This window comes from Mizuhopecten yessoensis, unplaced genomic scaffold (genome assembly GCF_002113885.1).
Source record: "Mizuhopecten yessoensis strain PY_sf001 unplaced genomic scaffold, ASM211388v2 scaffold923, whole genome shotgun sequence".
In the NCBI taxonomy this organism is placed as follows: Eukaryota; Metazoa; Mollusca; class Bivalvia; order Pectinida; family Pectinidae; genus Mizuhopecten; species Mizuhopecten yessoensis.
Window position 1 is genome coordinate 19890 of NW_018403789.1, and position 27483 is coordinate 47372.

Consider the following 27483-nt stretch of genomic DNA (forward strand, 5'->3'; position numbering starts at 1 on the left):
TATATATATAACTTTATCTCTAATATAAATCTCATAAATAATGTGTAAAGTAGTATATATATAACTTTATCTCTAATATAAATCTCATAAATAATGTGTAAAGTAGTATATATATAACTTTATCTCTAATATAAATCTCATAAATAATGTGTAAAGTAGTATATATATAACTTTATCTCTAATATAAATCTCATAAATAATGTGTAAAGTAGTATATATATAACTTTATCTCTAATATAAATCTCATAAATAATGTGTAAAGTAGTATATATATATATCTATGATAAAACACAGAAATAATGTGTAAAGTAGAATGTGTATATCTGTATCTCTAATGTAAATCACAGGAATAATGTATAAAGTAGCATATATCCTTAACTCTAACATCAATCACAGGAATGTATAAAGTAGCATATATTTTTTACTCTAACATAAAGCACAAATAGAATGATTAAGGAAACAGGTATGCTTAAATCTAGCTTAAAGAAAAGACATTATGTGCAAGGTTGCAAACAGTCACAACTCCGACATAAATACACATAAGAGGTAAAATAAAAGGGCTAGCATTGAATCATTCGTTCCAAGGGAGGAGACTGGAGATTGTGAACAAGTCCATTTCAGTATGCAAGCACATCTGTTTTAGTATTTGAGCAAATTACACGCATATGTCGTTAATTAGTGTTTATCTCGTACATCAGTACACATTTCCAATTTCACACATGATTTCATCCTTAAGAGGATGTAAAAGTCGGCTCCTATCTAACATTATACCCGAAACACCGCAATCACTACGTTTGTTTACAACATGTTTGTAGAAACTTTATTTTGGTTCGTCATTAACGTCACTTCCCCGAACAAAATCTATCATCTTTTATATTCTTCTTTAATTAACACCATTAGATTATTTACTGACACCCATTAAACCTCGTCATGTTAAGCGTACGAGATGCTCACACACATAATGATTAAAATGTCATCGTTATGAGAAAGTAATACTGACAAATAGTCATTTATCAGGAAAATAGTAATCTTCTTAAAGTTGAAAGTTTTTTAATCTATATTTTGGATCTATCTCTTTGCTGATGTTGTTCTGTCATTCTTCGTTTCACAATTTATTAGTACATTTGATTATAAACTCGATGTTTATGTTTTAAAGCTTGAACTAATGATAGAGAAAAATGGAACCAGTTCAACGGTTTTGGTTAGAGAACTGCGAATGAACAGTGCTTGTATGAACGATATATATTTAGCTTATTATATGATTTCTGAAATTAGACATTTACGTTTCTTGAAGAGTTCTTCGTGCACCAAACTGAAGGCCATACCTATATAGCAACACCAAGGCTAATTACGTGTGATCCAGACTAGACATTAAGTCTGTATACCTAGTGCATTATAGATAAAAGCTCCCCATCTACAGACAAAGTAAGGAAGAATCCCCTGTTGGCACTATAACAGAGACGCGGCAGCTGTTGGTGTGCTAATTAGATTAGCATTACTTCTGATCTAGTTTATTAAATACAACAATCACTATTGTCTACATCGCGAACGGTAATTTTCTATTAATCGTCTGATTAAAGTGCTACCTTTATCCAGAGTTTAAGATATCAACCTTTATATCTAACGAAAATGGGAGGGGCACTTTTGTTGTTGTTGCTTTTGTTGTTGTTGTTGTTGTTGCTGTTTTGGAGGACATGTTGGTATTACCTTTATTCGGATCCTTTAGTAGTCGTAGGATATTCCCAGGCTCTGCTATCATATCAAAACACACTGGATGAGACAATCCCTGTACGCGAATCATGAAATGGGGATCACCTCCACCTGTTTGAAGTACAAATTATAAAATGGTATTAACAGAGATATTGAAGGAGACTTGATGAATGTGTAATGAACACTTATGATAAATTACAGAAGTTTGATAAAAGGCAGTATTCATCAATTACTTGTTTTTCTAGTATTCACTGTTCCGTTTCGAATTTAAGTAATTTCAGTCAAGCATTTTTCAGAATAATGCAAAATATTTACATCAAATATGAAATGCATCGATGTTTACCGTACCAGCAATAAGAAATAGACAATCTACGCTAAATATTAAATGCAACCGAAAACTGATGTTTGATACCAAAAACAACATGTAGTGATTAACACGCCGTTTTCCTCCCTCTGAATTGTATTTTTGTGTACGGCTGTGTTTTTGTGTACGGCTGTGTTTTTGTGTACGACTGTGTTTTTAACAGCTGTTTATACGCTTACCTCCCCCTGCCGTACTCTTCCCTTCTCCGGTAAGTAGTGCTCCTGGCCGCCGCCCTCTCCAAGCATATCCAGGAAATGGATCAGGTGTAGGGGATGGCATGTCACGTGCAACTGATCAAAGTATATATAGTATCAGTGAGGTAATACAAGAACATACAATATATGGGTATAATTATTGAATTCATACATCATTATTGTAACGATCAGTCATTAACTTAGATATGTCTGTTGATATCTATTTATTCTAGATGATTGCGATAATATTTTATTGAGTGAAGTGATTATGATTATATTTTACACGAAAGTGAAGAACAAGTGAAAATATGAAAACTAATGTCTATAAAAGCGGAAAAAAATGCAGGTGGAACTGTCAGCGTTATGACTCTTTAGTGACTGTTTGCGATGCGTAAATTTTCACAATGCCAGTAGTTTTATAATTTTTATATTCTAAATATCTCTAATCTATATTATTTACCGAACGAATATTCGCGTGCGTTTTTTTTTTATTTACTTACTCCATATAAAAACGTGAACATTTCCATACCGCGAACACTTCCATTTTTACAGTATGTCTAGATTTTATTTTTTACCTGGATTCGTCTAGAAATAATTGATATTCTACTTAAAATAAAAATCTATGAATATAGCTGCGATGATTTATCAAAAGTGGCCAATTAAAAGACAACAGTACGCGATGAAGCCAGATGCATTTCAATTATCCTACTCTTCAAGCATAGCGAACAGACATAGATTTTAATTTAAACTACTACATGCGCATGCGTCAAATTGAATAAAACTACTCTATAATATGCATGGTTAGCTAAGTCTTTTAACGTCATCAATTCTTTTGTTATAACAGTTTCATGAAACACTCAGCATTCAACAAAATATTAATAAACACAACTCAGATTATTATTAGTCAAATACACTTTATATGCAAATCAACATCAACACATGCGTCACTATCTATAATAATCTAGGCACAAAACAGACCATGCATTTTGTTAAATATCACACAAAATAAAGCAACAACTATCAACACTACTGTTAAAAAGTGTCGCACGATGTATCTAGGTCAGTGACCATTAAGACACACAAAGTATCTTTAGTGTGCTCGATTAGTCATAATAGTAGCAACTTCCAACTTCACATTACATTTAATTGAATTAAACAATGAAATAAAACACAACAAACTAATATTTATACCACATTCCATGCCAACCTGAGTTGGAATATTTACCTTGTTTCAGTACAACTGTCAATGAGGAATTCATGTAAGTTATTTGTTAAATATAACTTATTTGTAGATTTCTAAAGTTACAATTCATATAATTTCTGAAAAGTTCTCATTTTTTTGCTCTTTTATCGCACAATTTTAGTCGCCAGCGACATCCATGTTAATCAGGCGTCTTTTGTGAATTCCTATGCGTTCTAATATCAAAAGATATGAAACTTTATACAGGTTTTTATATCACTGCATTATTATAGATCACCAATTATTTAACTTCCTGCACACCAAAGATGAATTGAGGAACCCAGATAACATAAATCCAGTTCGCATATACTTGTCAAAGACGAGAATATGTCCAAGGAAATATAGGCGCTGTCTACTATATGACATCATTTCCTGTCAAAAGGCCAGTTACTACCTTGGTGGAATTCATTACAAACATGATCAAATCCTGTTGCTTTACACGTTAATTCAACTAAGTAACATCACAGTAAACAATAGGTCGACAATAATGGAACAGTCCTGTCAATACAGTGATAAATATTGTCGATGATATTGCTTTAATTTAAAAAAAAGAATAATAACAATAATAATTTGTCAACAACAAGTAGTAATCATTGATAATTTGAATCATGCATTATATTCAGGACTTTGGTTCTATAGTACACAAAGAAATGTAATCTGTATCTGTTGGGTAATATCGTAGTTTAACATATTCATTAAATACCGGAAACGAAAGCGAGTTTACGATATTTCATGTTAGCAAAAATTCAAATATATGTATACTGTAATGAGCAAAAATGTACTATCATCTATATCAATTTGTAAATGTCCCATATAAATGTCTTACGTTCAGCATCCTCGCCTTCCTGCAAATTGCCGACTTCTCTTTGATCCGGCTTTATGACCACCAGTGACGTCAGGGGGGTCACAAAGTGGTACTGTAACAGTCAATTAAATATTCTTTTTCAAATAGAAAACGGGAACTCACCCTATGAAAATCATTGTAGTTGATGTATTTACAGCATGTGAGAGTGGAAACAATTAAAGTATAAAATCATAGGGTATAACGTTGGATGGAGCTGCGAGAGAGACCGTGCATCAAGTTAACCTGCTATCCAAAATGCGTTTGATGTTTTATTTTGAGATGTAATTCTTTTAATCAGTTACCTGTTCGCCCGGCCAAGAATGTTTTGGTCTGTACCAAGATCCAAGATAGGGCTTGTTTCGATGAATATGATATATTGAGCATTAACATGTGTATATAAAGCATGACCAAGGAGTGATAACACACTATCTAGAAAACTTAGTGGGAGGTCACAAAAATAATCAAATATTATTGAAAAACGGAATAAAGCGAAAGCTAGTTAATGCAAAACAACGAACGAGGTATAGCGTCAGAGATGTAGTGCTTAACATTTTCGTAAAACATGGTGCTTATTAACGTCATTTTTTTCAAATTAAATCACCAAAACGGTTTTGTTTATTAAGGTAGGTTTTGAAGTTACCCCAAAGATAATCTCATAAACTTGTTGCGCATAAAAAGTATCATCATAATACCTTATCTTAACGTTATTTGAAGTTGCATAATGCAAAGGCCAAAGCTTGCCAATTCGCAATGTTTCCCCCAAGAGCATATTGTACCGTAACTAATGCAGTGAGATTTAAGCAATACATAAAAAACAAAACTACGGACTCGTAGCTTCATGTAGATAATGACCGTCAACACATCTGAGAAACTGTGTGATGCAGTAAGTCCCATGTCGAACTAAGTAACAATTTCTTATATAACTAGTAGGATCAGCCAAAGAAATATGATACAAAATTACATCACAGACTCTTTGGATCCATCTCCATTTGAATTGGAACTTGAGTCTCCACATAAATGTGTGAGAAAATCGGAGAGATTTCAACTTCAGGCGAACCCTAGTATTGATTATTATCAAGCCTTGTTGGGATATTATTTTAAAAAAGATAAGTAAGATTTTTTGGTTAAAATTTTATAATCATATATTTATGTACTCAGCAAAAATAATACCTTTTATTTAATATTACAAAGATTAAAAAAAAAAGATGAATCACGAGAGAGGTTGCGTCGAAAGTAATCTAATAAAAGGGTTACCTTCATTGACATAGCTATGATCTTTTGTCTGACATTTTCCCTCTGTACGGCGGTGGAGTTGAGTTCACCAACAGCCTCGTCCAACAACTGTTTGATTGTGACGTATGCCCAGATCCTCTCTGTAATCTTCTCGAAATCCTCTGGCCTTGTCAGACTTGGAAACAGTTCGGGAGTGGAATGATCGAGTATGCTGGCAGAAAGAGCTAGTGATATGTCCCCTTGTACACCATTGCCTTCCACCGAAAGACTCAATCTTTTCATATCAGTGTTTTTTATACGACCAGCTACAACTAATTCAGAATCAGAAAAGAAAGAATTAAAAGAATTCTTTGTTACGTTCTGTAGGTTTGTCGAACTATTTAAGTATCTAAATGTTACATTTTTCAAAGCCGCCCGAGAAATTTCTGCATAAAATCCACTGATCTGAAGTACCGCATCAGATTCCTCGTAAATTTTTCTCGCCACTCCGTCGTTCTGAAGTGCAACTTTCTTCACGAACTCATAGTCTGCGTCCTCTCCGAACGCAAGAGTGAAGATAGCGATGTGTCTGATATTTCTTGTTTTGACGTTTTCAAGTATAATGTCGGTATTCTCTTCACCCTTGGTCGGTGATCCGTCCGTTAGGAAAACCATCAGCTTTACACGGCCTGTGTCGTCACCGATGCTATTTAGGAAATCTATCCCATACGTCATTGCTTCGTTAATATTTGTCCCTGGAAGATAATTTAAAACTAAATATCTTTATACAATGAATTATATTGTGTTATTTGATTTTGAAAAGGCAGGTATTCCAAAAAAAAAGATAAACTAACACTGCTCGTTCATCTTAGTAATTGTGATTCAATGATTTTGCAAAAACGATTATATAAAAATGTGAACATACAGCCAGCAGATGTCATTGTTGTCACATATCCCTCCGCCTCAGCGATGTTCTGGCGGGTTGCTGATATAACCTTCCCCGGTCTCCAGAAAGTAGTTGTCGTGCTAAATTTGATGATGTTGAATCTATCAGCTTCGTGAAGATCATTGAGAATGATATGCATGGCGTCACGAAGCTGTGCAATTTTTGTTCCGAACATGGAAGAACTGGTATCCAAAACAAACAGGATGTCCTTTGGGATAGGGTCCATACCAGTGGGTGCAAAGTAATGGACGAAGAAACCGTTCACAACCTTATATCACAACATAAAAAGAAAAGAAAGATAAATCAGATAATGTATATGGAATTTGAGGTTGATATTCTCAGGAGAAATAAAAAGAAAGATTCTTAAGTTAATTGTGAAATTACTTATTAATGCGTTTTCTTCAATTGTGTTGATATCACTCTAAGAATAATGTCTTTAATAGAAACGGTTTTGCTTTTCTTGCTGTTCAGACATATGAATACCTATATATTAATATCTTTTTTATCTCATAATCTTATATACTGTATGGGAACTTATTTTAGCGGTATTTAATGGCGCTTTTAAGTTCCAGTACATTGTTTTGTATTCGTATATATTTTGAGTGCGCTAATTCTTCAATGCTTTAATCTGTTATAATTTAGCAATACAATAAACGTTGAGTCCGCTTTAATAAGAATTTTAACAGTTTATATTTCTTCTGTTAGGATTACATTCTGCTGATCAATAAAATAGTAACACTAATTGAAATACAAACAGAAACCTTTATCTTGTACTACGTAATCTAGCATTGGCAATGAAAAAGAATTTAATTAATAAACAAATAAACATTTTTTAATTGATGATCAATCATTTTTGAAATACGATTTCTCCAAAGCCACCTGGTAACTCACGATGGTGTTACCCTATTAGTTACGTATTTACCAAAACATCGCCAGCATCAAAGTTCCTATCGATGTCGTACTCCACACTGAAGAGACCAGATAGCCCTCGAGCTGACGCACGTCGCTGGTCAACAGCACTGGGGTAGTAGTGTATCCGGGCAGTTTCTCGTGTCGGTCGGTCGATCGACACCAGCTCGTTCCTAGCTACAAACATGAAGAAGAGTGCGAAACATTATAGTGCACAGATTAAGAATAAGTAATGTGGGAAAAATAAACGTGCATTTGGGATTGCAGTAAAACACATCTCTAGACCTATAGTGTGCTCGTATAGTTAGTTATACGTTGGTACATGGTAAATAGAGATGGGTGTACGGAAGGGGGGTATATAGCTAAGTATGCATGTAGTAGGGAGGACATATGTTTGTGTATATGTTCTTTTTAAATCATTAATATGAACACACAATATTTTAAAATAATTTAATGACAAATTCATGTATTCATAAGAGAACACATCCTAAAGAAAAAACATTCTCTTTAACATGATTCACAATATTCTAACTGCCATGCCTTTTGTAAGGCCTATAGCTTCTATTATCAATACATTGTTTAGTATATGGGGAACATGATGGACTGTCTACCATTAAATAATAGGCAGATGGTCAATTATGCTACAGGTTCGGTTAGAGACAATGCCATTCTACATTGTCAAGTAAGGCTTATTATACTTAACAATTGTATTTTTTAATACAGTAACTTCTACATAACTTCTGATCGTTAGAGCAACGGATGGGTATAAATAGAATAAACTGCTAAACGGTGTTACATTAACGGATAAAGAAAAATGCTCTTTTTGGATGAGGAACCTTACCTCCTTCGGTAAAATCCTCAATGGTGTCATTTCTCAGAGGCGGCACTTTGATATAAGTTATGGCACGTGATTCCTGTATGGCTACATCTATTCTGAGGTCATCTACCACCTGACCGGGATCAATGTATATCACGTGCTCGTAGGTTCCATGGTTACGGCGTAAGAGGTTCTGATAGGTCAGATTAAAGGTCACGCTGTTTAGTCCCGCAATATTGACATCAACTTGAAACTTATTTGTTTCTCGTGGCCTGCCAAACGATGTCGTAGACAAGATTGTTACAAATGACTAAAATTGACAACGTAGTGACTAATTACTGTAGATATATTGTTATTCGATTTAGGTTTATTTTCGCTTTTTTTGTTGTGATTTAGACATTGGCATGAAATATTTGTAAACAGCAAAAAGTATTGTTTTGAACTTTCTTTTACATAGTTATAGTCCAAGTTTCCTTTTTTAGCAATAGAGAGTATACATGTTCTTTCGCATTCGTTATGTCATTCATATCAAATGGGTACAAATGATGTATATGAAGGAGAAGATTATGCAGAAAAGAAAACGAAATATATTATTAGTTCCAGAATAAGAGAAGTGCATAACGAAACACCATTGATTTCCTTTTCTAAAAGAAAATATCAAGGAAAATTCATTAAACAGAAATTCCAACAGCAATTTGACAGCAAACCTCAACTGACATGAGATGATGAATGTTACAAAAAAGTGGATGGAACGTAAATGTTATAACATTTAGAAAATAAGAAAGGAAAGAAAGGTTCTTTCGCCCTACAGCTTATGATTCGTTGAAGTGTTCACCTATACCCATACGAATCTTTGCACTATATAATGGACGCACATGCTGGGACAATCATTATGCATGTTTGTTTATACCATAATGCATCCCTTAATATACATGTAGCTAATCATTACCTATTTTTAGCAAAGTGCATTCAAAGTAATTCTATGTAGTGTTGGCACGTGCTTCAAAGCTGGGAAATGAAATCAATGATGTCTTTACAATATCTTAAGCTGTAGGCGTGTTTACATAACGCCTGAGAATATCTAAAAAATACTAAAAAAATAATAGTTCAATTTTTCATAATTTCTAGCTCATTACCACTTGGTGGAAGAATTGATTGTGAATATTATGTAACATTTCCTTCCCATTTATTTATTATCACAACACTATAGATTTACAGTGCAGCCTGTGTGTGCTGTAGAGTCGTGTGGGGTCACATACCTAATCTATCAGTGTATTACACGGCCTACTGCCGGCTTGCATAGTGTGCAGTCTTACTTATAAAACCTTACAAACTTACAAACAGTTAAAATCATTTTAACATTCACGAGTTACATTTAGGAATCTTGCCCGGTCAAGTGTGTAATTTCAATTTTTGTTTTGTTATTTCTATTTCGAATGAAACGTCAATTATGGATAATGCTATATGTTATAGTTACATCTTCTTTAGCATCATTTTGATCTAAACTCGCTCGTTTGTTCCATGTTTTCCTACCGCATACATGACGTCATGCAATAATTTAGAAGAATATCATTAAGCATGTGCCTTAATAAAACAGAATAAATAGCCACCTATGTCGAACTTGGCCTGCACTTTGACCTTTACTCTTTGACCTTTGGTATTTTGTATCAGCGCTGGTCTTTTCATCTATCTGGCCTGGATAAAGTCGTCCATCGATCTTCCTGTGAAGATAAAGTGAGTAGTTAAGCATTAAAAAGTGTGGGAGCCTTCAGCTAATATGTGCTTAATTTAAATAATGATGACGTTTTTAGTTATACTGTGTTTTCACTGATTGAAATGTCATTATATGGTACGCGACCTTTCATCCATGATATTAAATTTACATTGGAAAGTTTAAGTTCTATCAATTTTAGATGCTTAAATTATTTCATCAATACCTGAACTCCTTCAATTACTTGTATACAGATTATCATATTTTTTTTATAAGCGGCAGACTTTTGCTACCCCACTCCTGTGATACACTGGAAAGCCATACACATGTGGAGTTATAAAATGATATGTTCATCCTCATTTTTTTTCTCATTTTCATATGAAGCGCGGTAGGCGACTGACCCCGATACGTCATGAAATCAATATTCATGACGTCACGAACAATAGCTCGACCTTGAAATGTAAATGCAATTCTGCCTCACTTAAAATATTTCTGACGTCACCAATCCCCTAAGTATAACAAAAAGGAAAACACAATGTCCCCAGTAAAAATCAAGACGAGGTACTGCCAAATGGTTAAGCGTTTTCGACACCACATCTGGTTCCTGCCATCAACAAGGATTGCTTTTACAGCTTAACAAGGACGATCTTCTATACGAGCTCTTCCTGCCATTACTAATTGGCAGGAAGGCTATCTATAGCAGCCAACTATGTTTATAGAAGTGTCTCTGTATTCCTATGCGAGCCCATTAGACCGCATTGTTATGTGAGATTATGATCTAACACTGGTGTGTGTATACTCATTGCCTAATTTCACAGTTCTACAGAGGTGTTACTGTCCTTTTTCGTAATGAAGCATAGAGCTTGAGATAATAGGAATTTTAAAAACTAATGCATACAAATTGGGAATTAAGTATAATTCGTTTGGATGCACATATTTCAAAGGTGAAAACAATATATAAAAAGGACTACTTCACGCATTTATTTACTGACGTATTCATACGCGAACTGGACAGTTTATGAAATATTACTGTGTGTTTATATATTTGTGTCATTTTCTATGATTTGTTGCTTCCGGCGCTAAATCCTAACCACCTGCAACAATTACACTGTAGGTTTAATTTGTTAGCCACTATTTTCCTTACAATAACGTACTTTCATGAAAGGGACTATTCAAATATATGAGCCGAAGGTACAACTACATACAGTACCGTATTAGTAATGAATTTTATATCGCATATATTTATATTTTAGAGCACAATCTACCACATAAGACGCTAACAGACTCTATTAACAATTCTGAAAAATGAAAGTAGGTTTTTAAACTTTCTTAGATATGAATCGGCAAACCATTTCAAACTCAAAAAAAATGAATATGATATCATCGCATAGGAGCAAGCTGTTAACTAGCTCTACCTTGCAGTAATGTAAACCAATGCTTGTATGACGATCGTCCTATATCTGTATATAATATACAATGAAAAAACCGCTGAATCCATACATTCAACTAAAAATTCTGCCAAATATAAACATGAACATATAAACGACAAATTAAAAATGTCTTTCCCATTTGTATTCACATAATGACTTGTATGCAATTCCTCGTGTAGTTATTGCATTTAAAATTCAGACAAGCGTTGTTAATTACCTGTTGTGTTGTTTTCCTATTAATCAATTCAGTATCAATAGTTTTTGTCAATTAAGTGTGAAATGCTGCATGGAATTGCAGAATGCGATAACTCAGAATTCGAAGAATGAAATAACGTCAAATGGACAATAAAAGAAGAATTTATGTACATCGCTATCTGTATAATAGAGATTCTCTTTATCGCTTGCCTTGACATCACCATTAAGTTTGACACATTTTCATCTTGTTTACTTAGATGTCATCAAATATTTGTTATTTTATTGCTTGAAGCAAACCGCACAAACTATATATATTCATAGGTGTTAATGCATTTTTAATAGATAAGAAAATGTTTTTTGTGTTGCATTATTAACTGTCGTGTGCCTTGTATAGACAGTATAAGTAACCATCGCCAAAGGTTCACATGTCCTTCAGACGTTGTGTCTGTAAGCCAATGAAACTTTACTTGGAGGAACACCGTATGCATACATTTCTTAACGTTTGAACCTTATCTGAACTATGGCAATTTAGCCATAAACCCGGACAGGTGGAAAGTGTTACAGGACATCAAGGATATGACGTCAGGATCAAATGAACAAAATACAATATGAAGGCTGTATTTCAATGGTAATAATAGATCACCATTGTTTGATGTCGAAAGAAAAACAATCAACCTTTTGGTATACGGCTTTTAAGTGTCAAAAGCTCGACAATGCCTCGTTTTTAATAAACAGGTTTATAAATACAATTTATCCGTCACCTATACCACCCTTTATCAGTTTCGGTTTTTGAGTCACGCGATAACCTTCCAATTCGAGTTTTTCTCTTGAAAGCAAAACACCAAAAAAACTCGTTGCGTTATCTGATGGCACACAAAAACTACCATGCAAGTATTAACACCAATCGCATTAAAGCAATTTGCTTGAACTGTAAAACGGGATTGGTGTGTTGCAGCAATTTGCACACATGAAGTGTGTCAGTGTATATTCATGTTTGATGCTGAATCATCAGTTTTCCATGTTTTATTCTCGTAGTAAATTACAATTTATAGCATAATTATTCTTGACATACTTACATAAAAAGAAGTTTTATTAATAAATTACTGTAACGACGGATGTAATATCGCACATTACGACCCAGTTACGATTCTAACAATATTCGGCTCATATGACGTACATTTGACTATTATGTACAAGCTTTTGATAAGAGCAGGATTATTTCTGTCTCTGATACCAAAGAATAGCCTGCCATATACATTATTGACAACACTCAATTTCGTGTATTTCCCTTTGATATGATAACAAACAACAGTTTTGTATAAATTACCACTAATAACAAATAACTGTTTTGTATAAATTACCACTAATAACAAACAACTGTTTTGTATAAATTACCACTGCCTTACATTTGGAAGTTTGTGATGAATGCCTCATCCGGAAGTGTGACGTGGAATGTTGTTTCCTGGGCAACCGTGCTGGGGTTTATGACCTTGCTAGTGATCAAGGTAGTAGAGAACCGGAACTTAACATCAGACCGGATATGTAAATAGTATATCCGTGGCTGAAAAGACAGAAAGGCGATAAATAATGTTGACGTTTAACATGTAAAAATTAAACAGCATCTCCTAAGTTTAAAACAAATGTATTCTGTATAACTCACGTTTCTCTTTATCCTCGATCACAATTACTTGGTAGAAAAGCAAGAAAAAACGTAATGTGAAGCTGACATTTTAAATATGCTTACATGATAAAAAATAAGGATACAAATTTGTTTCTACACGACATGTAATGCATTTATTAATTATATCTTTTAACTGCAGCTGTGCACTGGGAAATGGTATTCATATATCACTTACGAAAAGAAATTTTAAACTCTGTTCAGCAACAGCGCTCTCATGTATATTTTCACTAAATGAATATTTCCGCTGAGTGTATATTTTCTCAAATTGTATATTTTCTCTAAATTTATATTTTCGACATATCAGCCGCATTGATACCTTTATTAATCATATTTGTATCAAGGGTTACAATGGAAACCGGAATGTATCTATTTTCTTTTTCTCTCCACTCCTCTTTCAAAATAAAAGTGCTGAATATTATTTTGATACAGCAAGCCTAACATCTCAGCATATATATTTACAAAATCTATTTTTTTATGTTGATGAGATCTCGTTTAGATATTATCATTTAACAGCACCTGATCATTGTACTTGCCATTCAGAAAATGTTCTCGTGTGTAAACCTACAAGACGACACAGCATTATGGTCCGTCGGATCAAATAGATGTGATACGTTTTATATTGTAAAATTATGCATAGCCTTTATAACAGAATGTCAGGATGATGTATGGACCAACAGGGCATCTGATACAGTTTATATATAACATAATAAACATTAAGGGGCTGAGCAGAGATGTAACCGGGGTGAAACGTATATCTACCTATCAGAAACAGTGGAATGAATACTGTCAAATAATAAAAGAAGTAGACTCAAAAACGTAAAATAATGTTTAACATCCATACACTTAAATAAATAAGATAATAAATAAATTGGTAAATATTTGAAAAGTAATTCTCTAAAATAGCAAACAATGTATGAACAAGTTTTGATGTACTATTGTCATAACGGCAACTATATAAATATACTAGGTGCAGTCGTTGCCATGGGCGACCATACAATATTGACAAACTTGGTAAAGAATCAGTAACAAACGAAGTCAGCAGAAATACAGATCAGGCAATTTGTTTTTAATGTGATATTTCGAAAATTAATTGCACAATTGTGACACTTTCCATCTTATGATAGTCATTTTAAATTGCAGAATTCCTATCGTTTATGTTACTTCCATTTCTTATCTTTAATTGTGATTAAGTCGGGTGAGGAAACAGTCACACGAGGCTGTAGGATTCTTGTTTCTCTCACCCTGGACAGTTGTATCCACAGTTCTCCCTGCGTAAGATATTCTTCATATCAACAACGCATAAAGCCAAGGTCTACTATGTATTTATTCTTAAACGCCAACATTCAATGATACATTGAATTATAATACATGGTCAAAAGGATAAGAGAACAGGAACCTATAAGCCCTTTGGGGTGATATGATATAATCTGATCCTTCGGGAAACTTAACATCCCCTTCGAATTGAAATTCCCAAATTTCACCTCCAATCGAATGATCAAATCTATTAACTTTCTATATTCGTGGTAGATATTATGATGTCAAAATGAAAACAACCGACTGACGTCACATTTTCCCACTTTTATAAAGACCATTGAAAAAGCAAATTAGTTTTTTCACTTCTATTGCCGAGTCATAGATGTATAATTGTTTGGTTACAACAGAATCACGTGTAGGTCTGGTATCGGGTAGGCCCCCAATCCGACCCCCGTTTTTATTTTTATAATCATCATTTTTTTTCCTTTTTTTTTTTTGAGTTTTCAATTATTTTAACTTCGCACATCAATTAATGGGAGATGCACCGTAAGATGAAGTGTGTAAGGATTAATTCATGACATTGACAATAAATCTTAAAAGATAAATGTAACACAGACACTACCAAATGATTGCACCTTTAAAATTTGGTAATTGATACAGTTTGTCAAAATTGAACTACATTGCATCATGCAGCTGTTCCGTCCGTCTAGGACTCATCGGTGATGGTAGGAGCCAAAACGTTGGAAATCAAAATCGTAAAACAGAGGGACAACGTGCGTAAAACCCTTTGATTTATGAATAAACAGATTAAAGGAATACGTGAAGTGTTTAACTTATGAATTTGATAGTACCCTTAACCTTTTAACAATTTCAAAAGACGTTTCTTGTTATTTAGCAACATCAGCAAAGGTAGCTTGTGCAAACCGAAGTCTGAATAACAGACTATATGATACTGTCTTACATGTTAATGTCATTAATGTCATCAACGTTTCGTTGTTTGGATTGACCAGAATGATAAATACGTCATAGGCCAATACAGAAATGTAACCAGCATAATGAACTCGAGGAACGCACAGCTAGACCCTATAACACGGACTCAGTTAACTGGGTGAGACAGTCTAATAAAACATGTTTTTCTCTTACATTGAGATTGCATAATTTTTATTTTTCCGAAAGTTTTGGAAAGAAAAGTTGTATCCTGTTAACATAACGTGATGTCATACTTGTACCCTATCTTTGATATCTTTATATTGGAACAGAGAGCTTGTATATGTGTCTTAAGTAGTTCCATAAGTTATAAACCTATAGAAAACTATTAAAACTTCAGCAAAACATTCGCTGTGATATGAAAACAGTATGCAAAAGGAAACAATTTTAAACAAGAGGCCCACAGGGCCTGTATCGCTCACCTGAATAAGTTTAAAATATTTGGTATGAAAATAAAGATATAGCACTCCATGGTAGGTGCTGTAAGTACATTGAGATAGAGCGAGAACAAACTTCAAACAGAGCCCCACCGCTATGCCCCTAGGGGGTCATACCCAACGTTTATACAAAATTGAGTCCCCTTGGCCCAAGGGTGCTCCAGACTATATAAAGATAAAAATCCATCATCCCAATGGTCGAAGAAGGATTTTATAGGTTTTACCTCTATTTCTGCTATTGGGCCCCGCCCTTAGGGCCCCTGGGAGACCACACCCAATGCTTATACAAAATTGAGTCCCCTTGGCCCAAGGATGCACCAGACTAAATTAGGATAAAATCCCTTAATCCCTATGGTAGAAGGATTTTAAAGGTTTTACCTCTATTTCCCCTATTGGGCCCCGCCCTTAGGGCCCCTGGAGGGCCAGACCCACGGTTTATACAAATTTGGTTCCCCTTCATCCAAGGATGCTTCAGACCAAAAATGGACCAAATCCTTTAATTCCTACAGAATAAGAAAGATTTTAAAGAATTTGCTAAGTTTCCCCTATTGGGCCCCGCCCCTCAGGCCCCTGGGGGACCAGACCCACGATTTATACAAAATAGGTTCCCCTTCACCCAAGGATGCATCAGACCAAATATGGAACAAATCCTTGTATTCCTACAGAAGAAGGAGGATTTTAAAGAATTTGCTATATTTCCCCTATTGGGCCCGCCCCTCAGCCCCCAGGGGGGCCATATCCACCATTTATACAGAATCTGTTCACCTTCTCTCAAGGATGTTTCTGACTAAATGTGGTCAAAATCTGCTCAGTCGTTCATGACGGAAAAGTTGACGGACGACGGACGACGGACGGACGACGGACGCTGCGGTAAGACATAAGCTCGGACCAGGTGAGCTAAAAATCAGATAAACATACATTTTTTTTGCCTGCAGCTTTTGTCAAATTTGGTTGAAAGATTGAAAATACCAATTTAGCCAGATACTCGTTTTTATAGAGAATTGGTACTTAAGGCAGCTATTAAAACTTGTACAAATTATGAACTCAGGATAAATGTTCACGGAGATCGTTAAAATTATAATAAGGCCAGGTGTTCCGGAAGGGTAAGCTTAAATGATGACAGGCACGATGTAAATCTCAAAATATGAACCAGAGTAGTGGCAGCAAACATGAACGGCACACTAATTAGTTGAAAAAAGGGGGTAATTAATATCTTACGAGACAATTGATTTTCACCACGTAAGTTCATGATAGCGACTGTGATAATTGTCTAAAATCTTCAGCGATATGCATCTATCCACAGCTTGTGTAAGGAATTTCCGTCAGCATTCGACATCTATCACGAAAATCGTTATATTTGGAGCTGGCCCGTTGATATCCGACCAACAGCGATACGTGAAAAACATACCTGGAAGCAGGTATGTTATGATAAAAGAATTTCACAATTGAATAATCACCCTCATCACATCCATCATACATCTTAGTAGTAAACCGTACCTGTTGGTCATGTATGTAAAGATCGAGGTATGCAGCGGATGTACTAGAGTCTGTAGTGTTTTCGATTTGTCTAATAAATTGAAATTATGTTACGTCGAAGTCGTCGAGAAACCCTTAAATAATACGGGGAACTCGAGAAAACTTAGTTAAATCTAATCTTCCAGTCGACCGAACTTCAATTTCGAGATAAAAGTGATATAAGAAATGGCCATTGTTAATAACGAGATTAGACTATATCTTAAATAGCCCAAAACTGCTCATGCTTTTTCTGTCAATCTTTTTAAATTACAATGTCTTCAGTAAAAACCCTCTGCCTGTTTGTTTAATAATGTCTATCATTCTAATCATCCAAGAATAACACACATTAAACAAATCCTTCCCCAATGTCTCACACAAACGTTGGTATCCAATTACATTCTATTTAATGTAATTGTTATTCAGGCGTTTTTGTAATCTTGTTTTACTACGTACAATACACGTTAGTGATATGTGATATGTTTCTATTACATTAACATAGCCACTGTCTCGGAGGTCTGATAATGTCGTGGGGATAAATGTATGTGAAACAAAACCTATCTATAACTATATGACTCATATTTCACATATATACTTATTCTGCTGCTTTTGTTGCTGTTGCTGTTACTGTTACTGCTTTAACTACTATTTCTATAACTAAAATATACTTTACTACTTCAGCATCAATTGTTTTATATATCAATTTTTTATTTAATTCATTTATAATGTTAACAAAATGTTTCGATTTTGTCGTGTTTAAGATAAACCTTAACACGCTAGAATCGCAGTAATTTAAAATTTCAGAAACAAATATTATATCATGTTAAAACGAAAAAGCATTAAGTTCTTATTGTTTTGTGTTTTTATATTTAATTTTATTACAAGCCTATATGGTTTATAAAGCAAAGAAATCATTTCATAGTTTTTTCATCTTTAAGTCCAAAACTTAGCAGTGATTTGAAAGGTGTATCAGCGCATACCAAATGTAAATATCAAATAATATTAAAACATATTGTCATTGGTTTAATTCGCCATTATTTAACTCCGGGTGTATAATGTGAACAAATCATGTTCAAGGTACAAAATCAAGCTTCTTGCATAACGGTGATTTGAATGTAAATTGTTGTTTATCATATGTAAATATTAAATATTGAAAAAAAAAAAAAAAGATCTGTTTGATTTAATTCAATTTGAAGTTCAATGCTTGCAGTAATTGTAGATAAATTTGATGAATGTAGTAGAATGTATCTTAAGTAATGCTTAAATATTCAGATAAAACATTTTATATACTATCTTTAAGATTAAAAAAAACAAATTGAAAGGCTTTGCTATTATGTCACAGTGCTTTTGATATGCCATGATATGAGCTAAATGTTACTGATATCTCGAAGGGTAAATATGAAACGTTAGCATATCAATTCCCGTGAGCTTAATATTTTGTAATTACCTCCTGCGATCCCTTCAGATTTGACACATATCCAAATATAAGCTTGAATATAAATGACTTGTCAGCAAGAGTTTTTTCTCTCACATTTAAATTGTAAAGCTTCATAATAGTAGTACCCATTTATATTTCATCACAAAAAACACGGTTAATGGTCTTATTATGTAAAAGTAAGTTTTCTCTAGATATGAACCACTTTTAAATAACACTGACACGACATATTTATTGTATAATATAAATTGAAGGATCCCAGTGCCACTGCAGTGTAGCTTTTGCGTATAAACAGAAACTTCATCGTCAATTCGTTTCTCAATGTAACTGTAGCACGGTTGGGACAAAACAGTTCCGTTGCCTAGCTAGCTCAGTCGGTTTAAGACATGCTGTAACAATCGGAGGTGCAGGGTTCAATTCCCTATTTAGCCCCACTGAATGTTTAAAACAGCTTCGTCCATACCGCAGAGTATGGTTTTCTGTTTAGAAAAGATTTATGAAAGCTTAACTAAGTCATGTCGAAAGAAAACAGTTTGCAATACATAGTTACCGTGTATGCCAGTCGTACAAGGTTACGAAAGGCCAAACAGGATACGCTGAACAGTGTTGGGAAAGAGGAAAGGGTAGGAACAATACAATAGGTATCAAGTAATGAGTAAGAAGGGAATGGGAAGAACTTTTTCTTAAGGTACAGAATGTGAGTGGTAAAAACGATAGAGTGATTAATGACAGTTAAGGTAGAGGAATATGAGTGGTAAAAAGAGGGAGTGATTAGTGATGGTTAAGGTAGAGGAATATGAGTGGTAAAAACGAGAGAGTGATTAATGACAGTTAAGGAAGAGGAATATGAGTGGTAAAAACGAAGGAGTGATTAGTGACAGTTAAGATAGAGGAATATGAGTGGTAAAAACGAGAGAGTGACTAATGACAGTTAAGGAAGAGGAATATGAGTGGTAAAAACGAGAGAGTGATTAATGACAGTTAAGGTAGAGGACTATGAGTGGTAAAAACGAGAGAGTGATTAATGACAGTTAAGGAAGAGGAATATGAGTGGTAAAAACGAGAGAGTGATTAATGACAGTTAAGGTAGAGGAATATGAGTGGTAAAAACGAGGGCGTAATTAATTACAGTTAATGTAGAGGAATATGAGTGGTAAAAAAAGAGGGAGTGATTAGTGACAGTTAATGTAGAGGAATATGAGTGGTAAAAACGAGGGAGTGATTAATGACAGTTATGCAGTGACCGTTAGACAAACGAACGTAACACACACACACACACACACACACACATACACACACACATGTACTCCTCTAAAATTATTCGATAGTAGATAGAGAGTACAAAGTCTACTAGGAAAAGTGTGACATGGAAGTAGACAGGGAACGGTATAGTCATGAAAAGTGAGTATGATGACAGAAGTCAGCACAAAAAAGGCGAAGGAAACAGAAAAGGAATGTTTAGTGAATTGGTAAAGAGGAGTGAAGAGTGTGCTGAATTGATTGGATATAGAGAAGTACAGAGAGACAAAACGAATAGTATTCAGGAAAAGTAGAGGAGGCAGCATAAAAGTTTCGCCCCGTGAGGGGTTTTAATGAAATAAGCGAGTGGGTCACTGTGTACCGTGTCGACTTCCCGTAGTCCGTGTCGGAATTCCCACGAGACACGGAAGTATCTTATCGCAGTGTACTCGATACCTCTACAGCCGCCAGTCTGAGAAAAACTCGTTTCTAAAATTACACATTTCAATTACGCTGGGTTATCCATATAATAAAATGTAATTACGGATTTGGCTTGTAAAACAGTGGGTTTTTTAAAAGCATAGAATTATTTACTTTCGTTTAAAAGTTGTTTTTATTTCATATAACTGGATTAAACCTATGTATTTGTCAGTGGTGGTTTTCAGGTTACAAAACTGTTCTGTTATAGAACCGTGGAGATGTTTTCTTTATTACCATTAAAATGTTTCTAACAATTACCGTGAACAATTTATATATAACTCACTTCTATTGAAGTGTGACACAGGTCAGGGAGTTTTGGCATATTGATGTTTGGAAAGTTTGATACATTTCCAAGGCTTAATCTTTTGCATTTACAACCCATCTACCTGATAAAAGTATACCTGTCAATCCGAGTTATTGCTAGGATAGTTATTAGAGTAAAGTTCGAAATCATACCACATCGCCAACACACAAGGACAAAATCCTATTTAAAATGACATATAAAGACAGCAGTAGTAGATTAAGACATCAAAGCAAAAAGAAAATCAACATGAAGCCGATAAAAAAGACTTTTCGGATGAGACAGAGGAAACAGCGTAAGTCACCAACAAACTAATTACAAGTTAGAGGGACAAAGGTTTAAATCACAGTAAACACTGAAACATCACGTATAGTGTGACAACAGGATTATTGGTTCCTTAATTAAGCATAGTCGACTGCAAAAATAGTAGGATGAAAAATCTAAATTAAAACCAAAATCGGGTCACAGAAAAAAGCCACATAACTAGCACCATAAGCTGTGCCAGAAACACACATTACGGTATTGTGTGTATTTTTTAATTCATTTCAATTTAAGTATTTTTTCTTAATAAAAGACCCTTTATAGGACTTTTGTCGTTTATCATTCATGGCAATTTTCATTAAATATAATAAAGCACTTTGGCGCAAAAGAGCTGTTCTCTGCTCTCTGTGCCTCGTTTGTAATTTCTCTTTGGTTCTGGCGATAAAGTACATTCACACACTGAGGTTGATGTAGGAAAGCTATTGTGCATACAAATGTACCACATTATATATCAAAAGGCCCCAAACACTACAAACTGTACACACACTCTCAATTATAAAGCTATAACCAACCTCAGTAGAAATGAAATCTGAATACATATTAAACATTCCTTTTATATATCGGGTAGGAGAGATCCGTCGTGCTACTGAACAAAACGTTAATCTGATCATTATGATAAATGAAAACACACGCTTGAGAGGACAGAGAAGATACACCAGCCCTGTATTACTTCAAACAGATATCTAGAACTGTGTCATAGTTGAAGTAGGAGACATCATATGGGGCTTTTTAAAGACACGAAAGATAGAAAAACACATTTCAGATAAAGATCTGTTAAGAGGATACATACTGACTATCATGTCTTTTTACAAATTCCCATACAAGCAGGTATGATCTTGTAGTGAAATGACTTCTTCGCGTTTTAATCCCTCATATATAACAAAACTTGAGATACTACCCTGGGCCACCTGTTATATACATGACATTGTTTTGTGACAGATTTTGTTAAGGATCGGCGATTTTAAATTGAATTGATGATCCTCATTCAACGATATCATTAATTACAGGTAATCTAATTAAGTTTGATTATCCGTGATAATGGGTTAGGCATACATAGGTATAACAAAGAGGCTTTTGTTCTGTGTACCAATACGATGCCGTTTAAAACATTGACCGCTGGAGCACAAATAAAAGCGCGAGGCAAGCTTTGGGGTGTTTATAGACAGTAACTTACATTCTATTCACTAAAGTAATAAGGTTTATATTGTTTTTGTTTTTGTTTTTTTAGATTAGTCATTCCGAAAAATACAAATTGTTCTAATGTTATGTATGTATAAAACATTTGAGGGAATATGTAACTTGGAAAACTCAAACAATGCGAGACTATATTATGATAGGTAAAATGACTTTTGGATGTGCTATTGTGATGAAATATTGTTTTTATATAGTTTGTTCAGGCATAACAGGACTATTTTGTTAAGGTAAAACATGATTTTTTGTATCTATTCAAATCATTATGTGGGCGGACACTGACAGTTTAATATAAATAAGCTATAGTCTTATATTTTGAAATATGATCTTTTTAATTTTTTTCTAAATCATAACGACTAGTTTAATTCAGGACATTCAAATCTGATAATAAATACCTTGGTACAAAAAGACTTTATAATTACCAGGCGATCGCAATTCTCTGCATAGTTTATCACAATGTGCTCACACAAAATAACTGCCCACACAAAATTAATGAAGTGTATCACGCTTAAAGTATCATTCTCAATGTTAAATGTTACATTAAGGGTTCAAGGGTTAATAGTAGGCTGACACGAAGAATGGCTTAATCTTCACGGGGTTAATGAGCGATTCCAAACTGAAAGTGTTATTTCATAGTAACTCATGACAGTATTATGCTCAGGTGTACAACAGGGGCCATGACATGTGCGGACTCTTCGACTGACGTTTGCACCACATTTAATGTCAAACTACTTTCGTACATGCGACGCCATCGTTCCCTTTATTCCCTTAGACACTTTGAACCATTGATCCAGTGAAAAAACAGTGCATCAGACTTCTGATCTTTTCTGCATGTTTTAGAATCAAACTGTGGACCCACAACTAAGTCAAAGAGATGAGAAGTATACCTTTGAAGTATTTGTTTGATGCATGGCCCGACAACAGAATTAAGAAGAAACGTTTTGCCTAAACAGATGAAAGGGAAATGGGGAGAAGATATAGGACAGATATCGAAGTAGACGGAGAACACTTCGACCTGTGTGGCCTTGGCATTACCTTAGGATATCATGCCGACATTTTCGACCTTTTTACCTTGGCGTTTTATCCTTTGTGTATGATAGGGACAGGTAAACGGTTCATATGTATGAGAAGTTTATCTTAAATCTTTGATACAAAATCATGACATAGCCACATGCAGAACATATTATAGACAGTGTATAGAATGGATCGCCCATTCCTTACGATGCGGTTGACTTGTGTTTCTTATCTCGCTTGGGCATTTCACTTCTAAAATATGACATACTCCGAATACCATGATTTTCCTGATAGATCTCGACTGCTGACCGACAGCCATAAAATACGAAATTTAAACGGATGCAGGTCGATATTTTTCATTATGATCATTAATATGCCTTGTTCTTTTCTTGTGACTTCCCCAAATCTCACTTTGAAGGCGTGTGACTGTTTGGATTATATCTTTATTTACATTGCAAGTTTAATAGATGAAGCAGAAAATATTTACCCTAAGGACACCTGGTAGTATTCCCTTTATATTTCTATGAATCTTTATGTAAATCATTCATCATCATGTTGTAGTTTCATCGGCAATTTATATCATACTAAAGGCAAATGAGTTTGATGGTAGTGAAGTTGACAGTTATAATCACACAGTAGGTAAATTTTATAACGTATAGATGTAAGAAGTGAGGTGACCATAGTTGTCATACTGAAGGTAAATGACACAGAGTTTGGTAATAAAGTGACCGTTAGTGTCGTACAGAAGGTAAATCACACAGAGTTTGGTAGTAAGGGGACCATTAGTGTCTTAAAGGGGTTAAATGACAAGGAGTGTGGTAGTAAGGGGACCATTATTGTCATACAGAAGGTAAATCACATAGAGTTCGGTAGTAAGGTGACCATTAGTGTCGTACAGAGGGTAAATGACATATAGTTTGGTAGTAAGGTGACCATTAGTGTCGTACAGAGGGTAAATGACATAGAGTTTGGTAGTAAGATGACCATTAGTGTCGTACAGAAGGTAAATGACATAGAGTTTGGGAGTAAGGTAACCATTAGTGTCGTACAGAGGGTAAGTGACATAGAGTTTGGTAGTCAAGTGACCATTCGTGCCGTACAGAAGGAAAATCACACAGAGTTTGGTAGTGAGGTAACCATTAGTGTCATACTGAAGGTAAATCCGTAGAGTTTGGTAGTAAGGTGACCGTGAGTGTCATACTGTAGGTAAATGACACAGAGTTTGGTAGTAAGGTGACCGTTAGTATCATACAGAAGGTTAATGACATAGAGTTTGGTAGTAAGGTAACCATTATTGTAATACAGAAGGTAAATGACACAGAGTTTGGGAGTCAAGTGACCGTTAGTATAACACAGAAGGTAAATCACATAGAGTTTGGTAGTAAGGTGACCATTAGTGTCGTCCAGAGGGTAAATGACATATAGTTTGGAAGTAAGGTGACCATTAGTGTCGTACAGAGGGTAAGTGACATAGAGTTTGGTAGTCAAGTGACCATTCGTGCCGTACAGAAGGTAAATCACCCAAAGTTTGGTAGTGAGGTAATTATTTGTGCCATACTGTAGGTAAATGAAATAGAGTTTGGTATTAAGGTGACCATTAGTGTCATACTGAAGGTAAATCCGTAGAGTTTGGTAGTAAGGTGACCGTGAGTGTCATACTGTAGGTAAATGACATAGAGGAGTTTGGTAGTAAAGGTGACCATTAGTGTCATACTTTAGGTAATTGAAATAGAGTTTGGTAGTGAGGTAACCATTAGTGTCATACTGAAGGTAAATCCGTAGAGTTTGGTAGTAAGGTGACCGTTAGTATCATACAGAAGGTTAATGACATAGAGTTTGGTAGTAAGGTGACCGTGAGTGTCATACTGTAGGTAAATGACACAGAGTTTTGTAGTAAGGTGACCGTTAGTGTAACACAGAAGGTAATCACATAAAGTTTGGTAGTCAAGTGACCATTCGTGCCGTACAGAAGGAAAATCACACAGAGTTTGGTAGTGAGGTAACCATTTATGCCATACTGTAGGTAAATGAAATAGAGTTTGATAGTAAGGTGACCATTAGTGTCATACTGAAGGTAAATCCGTAGAGTTTGGTAGTAAGGTGACCGTGAGTGTCATACTGTAGGTAAATGACACAGAGTTTTGTAGTCAAGTGACCATTAGTGTCATACAGAAGGTACATGAAATAGAGTTTGGTAGTAAGGTAACCATTATTGTAATACAGAAGGTAAATGACACAGAGTTTGGTAGTCAAGTGACCATTCGTGCCGTACAGAAGGTAAATCACACAAAGTTTGGTAGTGAGGTAATTATTTGTGCCATACTGTAGGTAAATGAAATAGAGTTTGGTAGTAAAGGTGACCATTAGTGTCATACTGTAGGTAATTGAAATAGAGTTTGGTAGTGAGGTAACCATTTGTGTCATACTGTAGGTAAATGAAATAGAGTTTGGTAGTAAGGTAACCATTAGTGTAATACAGAAGGTAAATGACACAGAGTTTGGTAGTCAAGTGACCGTTAGTGTCATACTGTAGGTAAATCACATAAAATTTGGTAGTCAAGTGACCATTAGTGTCGTACAGAAGGTAAATCACAAAGAGTTTGGTAGTGAGGTAACCATTAGTGTCATACTGAAGGTAAATCACATAGAGTTTGGTAGTAAGGTGATCATTAGTGTCATACAGAAGGTAAATGCAATAGAGTTTGGTAGTAAGATGACCATTAGTGTCATACTGTAGGAAAATCACATAAAGTTTGGTAGTAAGGTGACCATTAGAGTCATACTGTAGGTAAATGACACAGAGTTTGGTAGTAAGGTGACCATTATTATCATACTATAGGTAAATCACATAGAGTTTGGTAGTCAAGTGACCATTCGTGTCGTACAGAAGGTAAATCACAAAGAGTTTGGTAGTGAGGTAACCATTAGTGTCATACTGAAGGTAAATCACATAGAGTTTGGTAGTCAAGTGACCGTTAGTATAACACAGAAGGTAAATCACATAAAGTTTGATAGTCAAGTGACCATTCGTGCCGTACAGAAGGAAAATCACACAGAGTTTGGAAGTGAGGTAACCATTAGTGTCATACTGAAGGTAAATCACATAGAGTTTGGTAGTCAAGTGATTATTAGTGTCATACAGAAGGAAAATGACACAGAGTTTGGTAGTAAGGTGACCATTAGAGTCATACAGAAGGTAAATGACACAGAGTAACCATTTGTGTCATACTGTAGGTAAATGAAATAGAGTTTGGAAGTAAGGTGACCATTAGCGTCATACTGTAGGTAAATGACACAGAGTTTGGTAGTCAAGTGATTATTAGTGTCATACAGAAGGTAAATGACATAGAGTTTGGTAGTAAGATGACCATTAGTGTCATACTGTAGGGAAATGACATAGAGTTTGGTAGTAAGGTAACCATTAGTGTAATACAGAAGGTAAATGACCCAGAGTTTGGTAGTCAAGTGACCGTTAGTATAACACAGAAGGTGAATCACATAGAGTTTGGTAGTAAGGTGACCATTATTGTCAAACTGTAGGTAAATCAAATAGAGTTTGTTAGTAAGGTAACCATTAGTGTCATACTGTAGGTAAATCATATAGAGTTTGGTAGTAAGGTGACCGTTAGTGTAACACAGAAGGTAAATGAAATAGAGTTTGGTATTAAGGTGACCATTAGTGTCATACTGTCGGTAAATCACATAAAGTTTGGTAGTCAAGTGACCATTCGTGTCGTACAGAAGGTAAATCACAACGAGTTTGGTAGTGAGGTAACCATTAGTGTCATACTGAAGGTAAATCACATATAGTTTGGTAGTAAGGTGACCATTAGAGTCATACTGTAGGTAAATGACACAAAGTTTGGTAGTCAAGTGGCCGTTAGTGTCATACTGTAGGTAAATCACATAGAGGTTGGTAGGAAGGTAACCATTAGTGTAACACAGAAGGTAAATCACATAGAGTGTGGTAGTGAGGTAACCATTTGTGTCATACTGTAGGTAAATGAAATAGAGTTTGGTAGTAAGGTAACCATTAGTGTAATACAGAAGGTAAATGCA

General features: G+C 34.9%; 1 protein-coding gene across 3 annotated transcripts in view; it reads right to left on the bottom strand.

Moving 5' to 3' along the window:
- LOC110455306 (inter-alpha-trypsin inhibitor heavy chain H3-like) overlaps positions 1-27483 on the bottom strand; it is a 45550-nt gene that overhangs the window by 2373 nt on the left and 15694 nt on the right. For 2 of the 3 annotated variants that reach the window (XM_021505368.1, XM_021505378.1), the window contains exons 3-12: positions 12979-13133; positions 9847-9957; positions 8261-8508; positions 7433-7596; positions 6490-6778; positions 5607-6319; positions 4335-4425; positions 3494-3508; positions 2254-2364; positions 1708-1821 (exon numbers count right to left, since the gene is read on the bottom strand). In XM_021505368.1, the coding sequence (XP_021361043.1) occupies positions 1708-1821; positions 2254-2364; positions 3494-3508; positions 4335-4425; positions 5607-6319; positions 6490-6778; positions 7433-7596; positions 8261-8508; positions 9847-9957; positions 12979-13133 (2011 nt within the window). The remainder of the gene's footprint in view (positions 1-1707; positions 1822-2253; positions 2365-3493; positions 3509-4334; positions 4426-5606; positions 6320-6489; positions 6779-7432; positions 7597-8260; positions 8509-9846; positions 9958-12978; positions 13134-27483) is intronic. The other variant, XM_021505387.1, reaches the window with a different exon arrangement.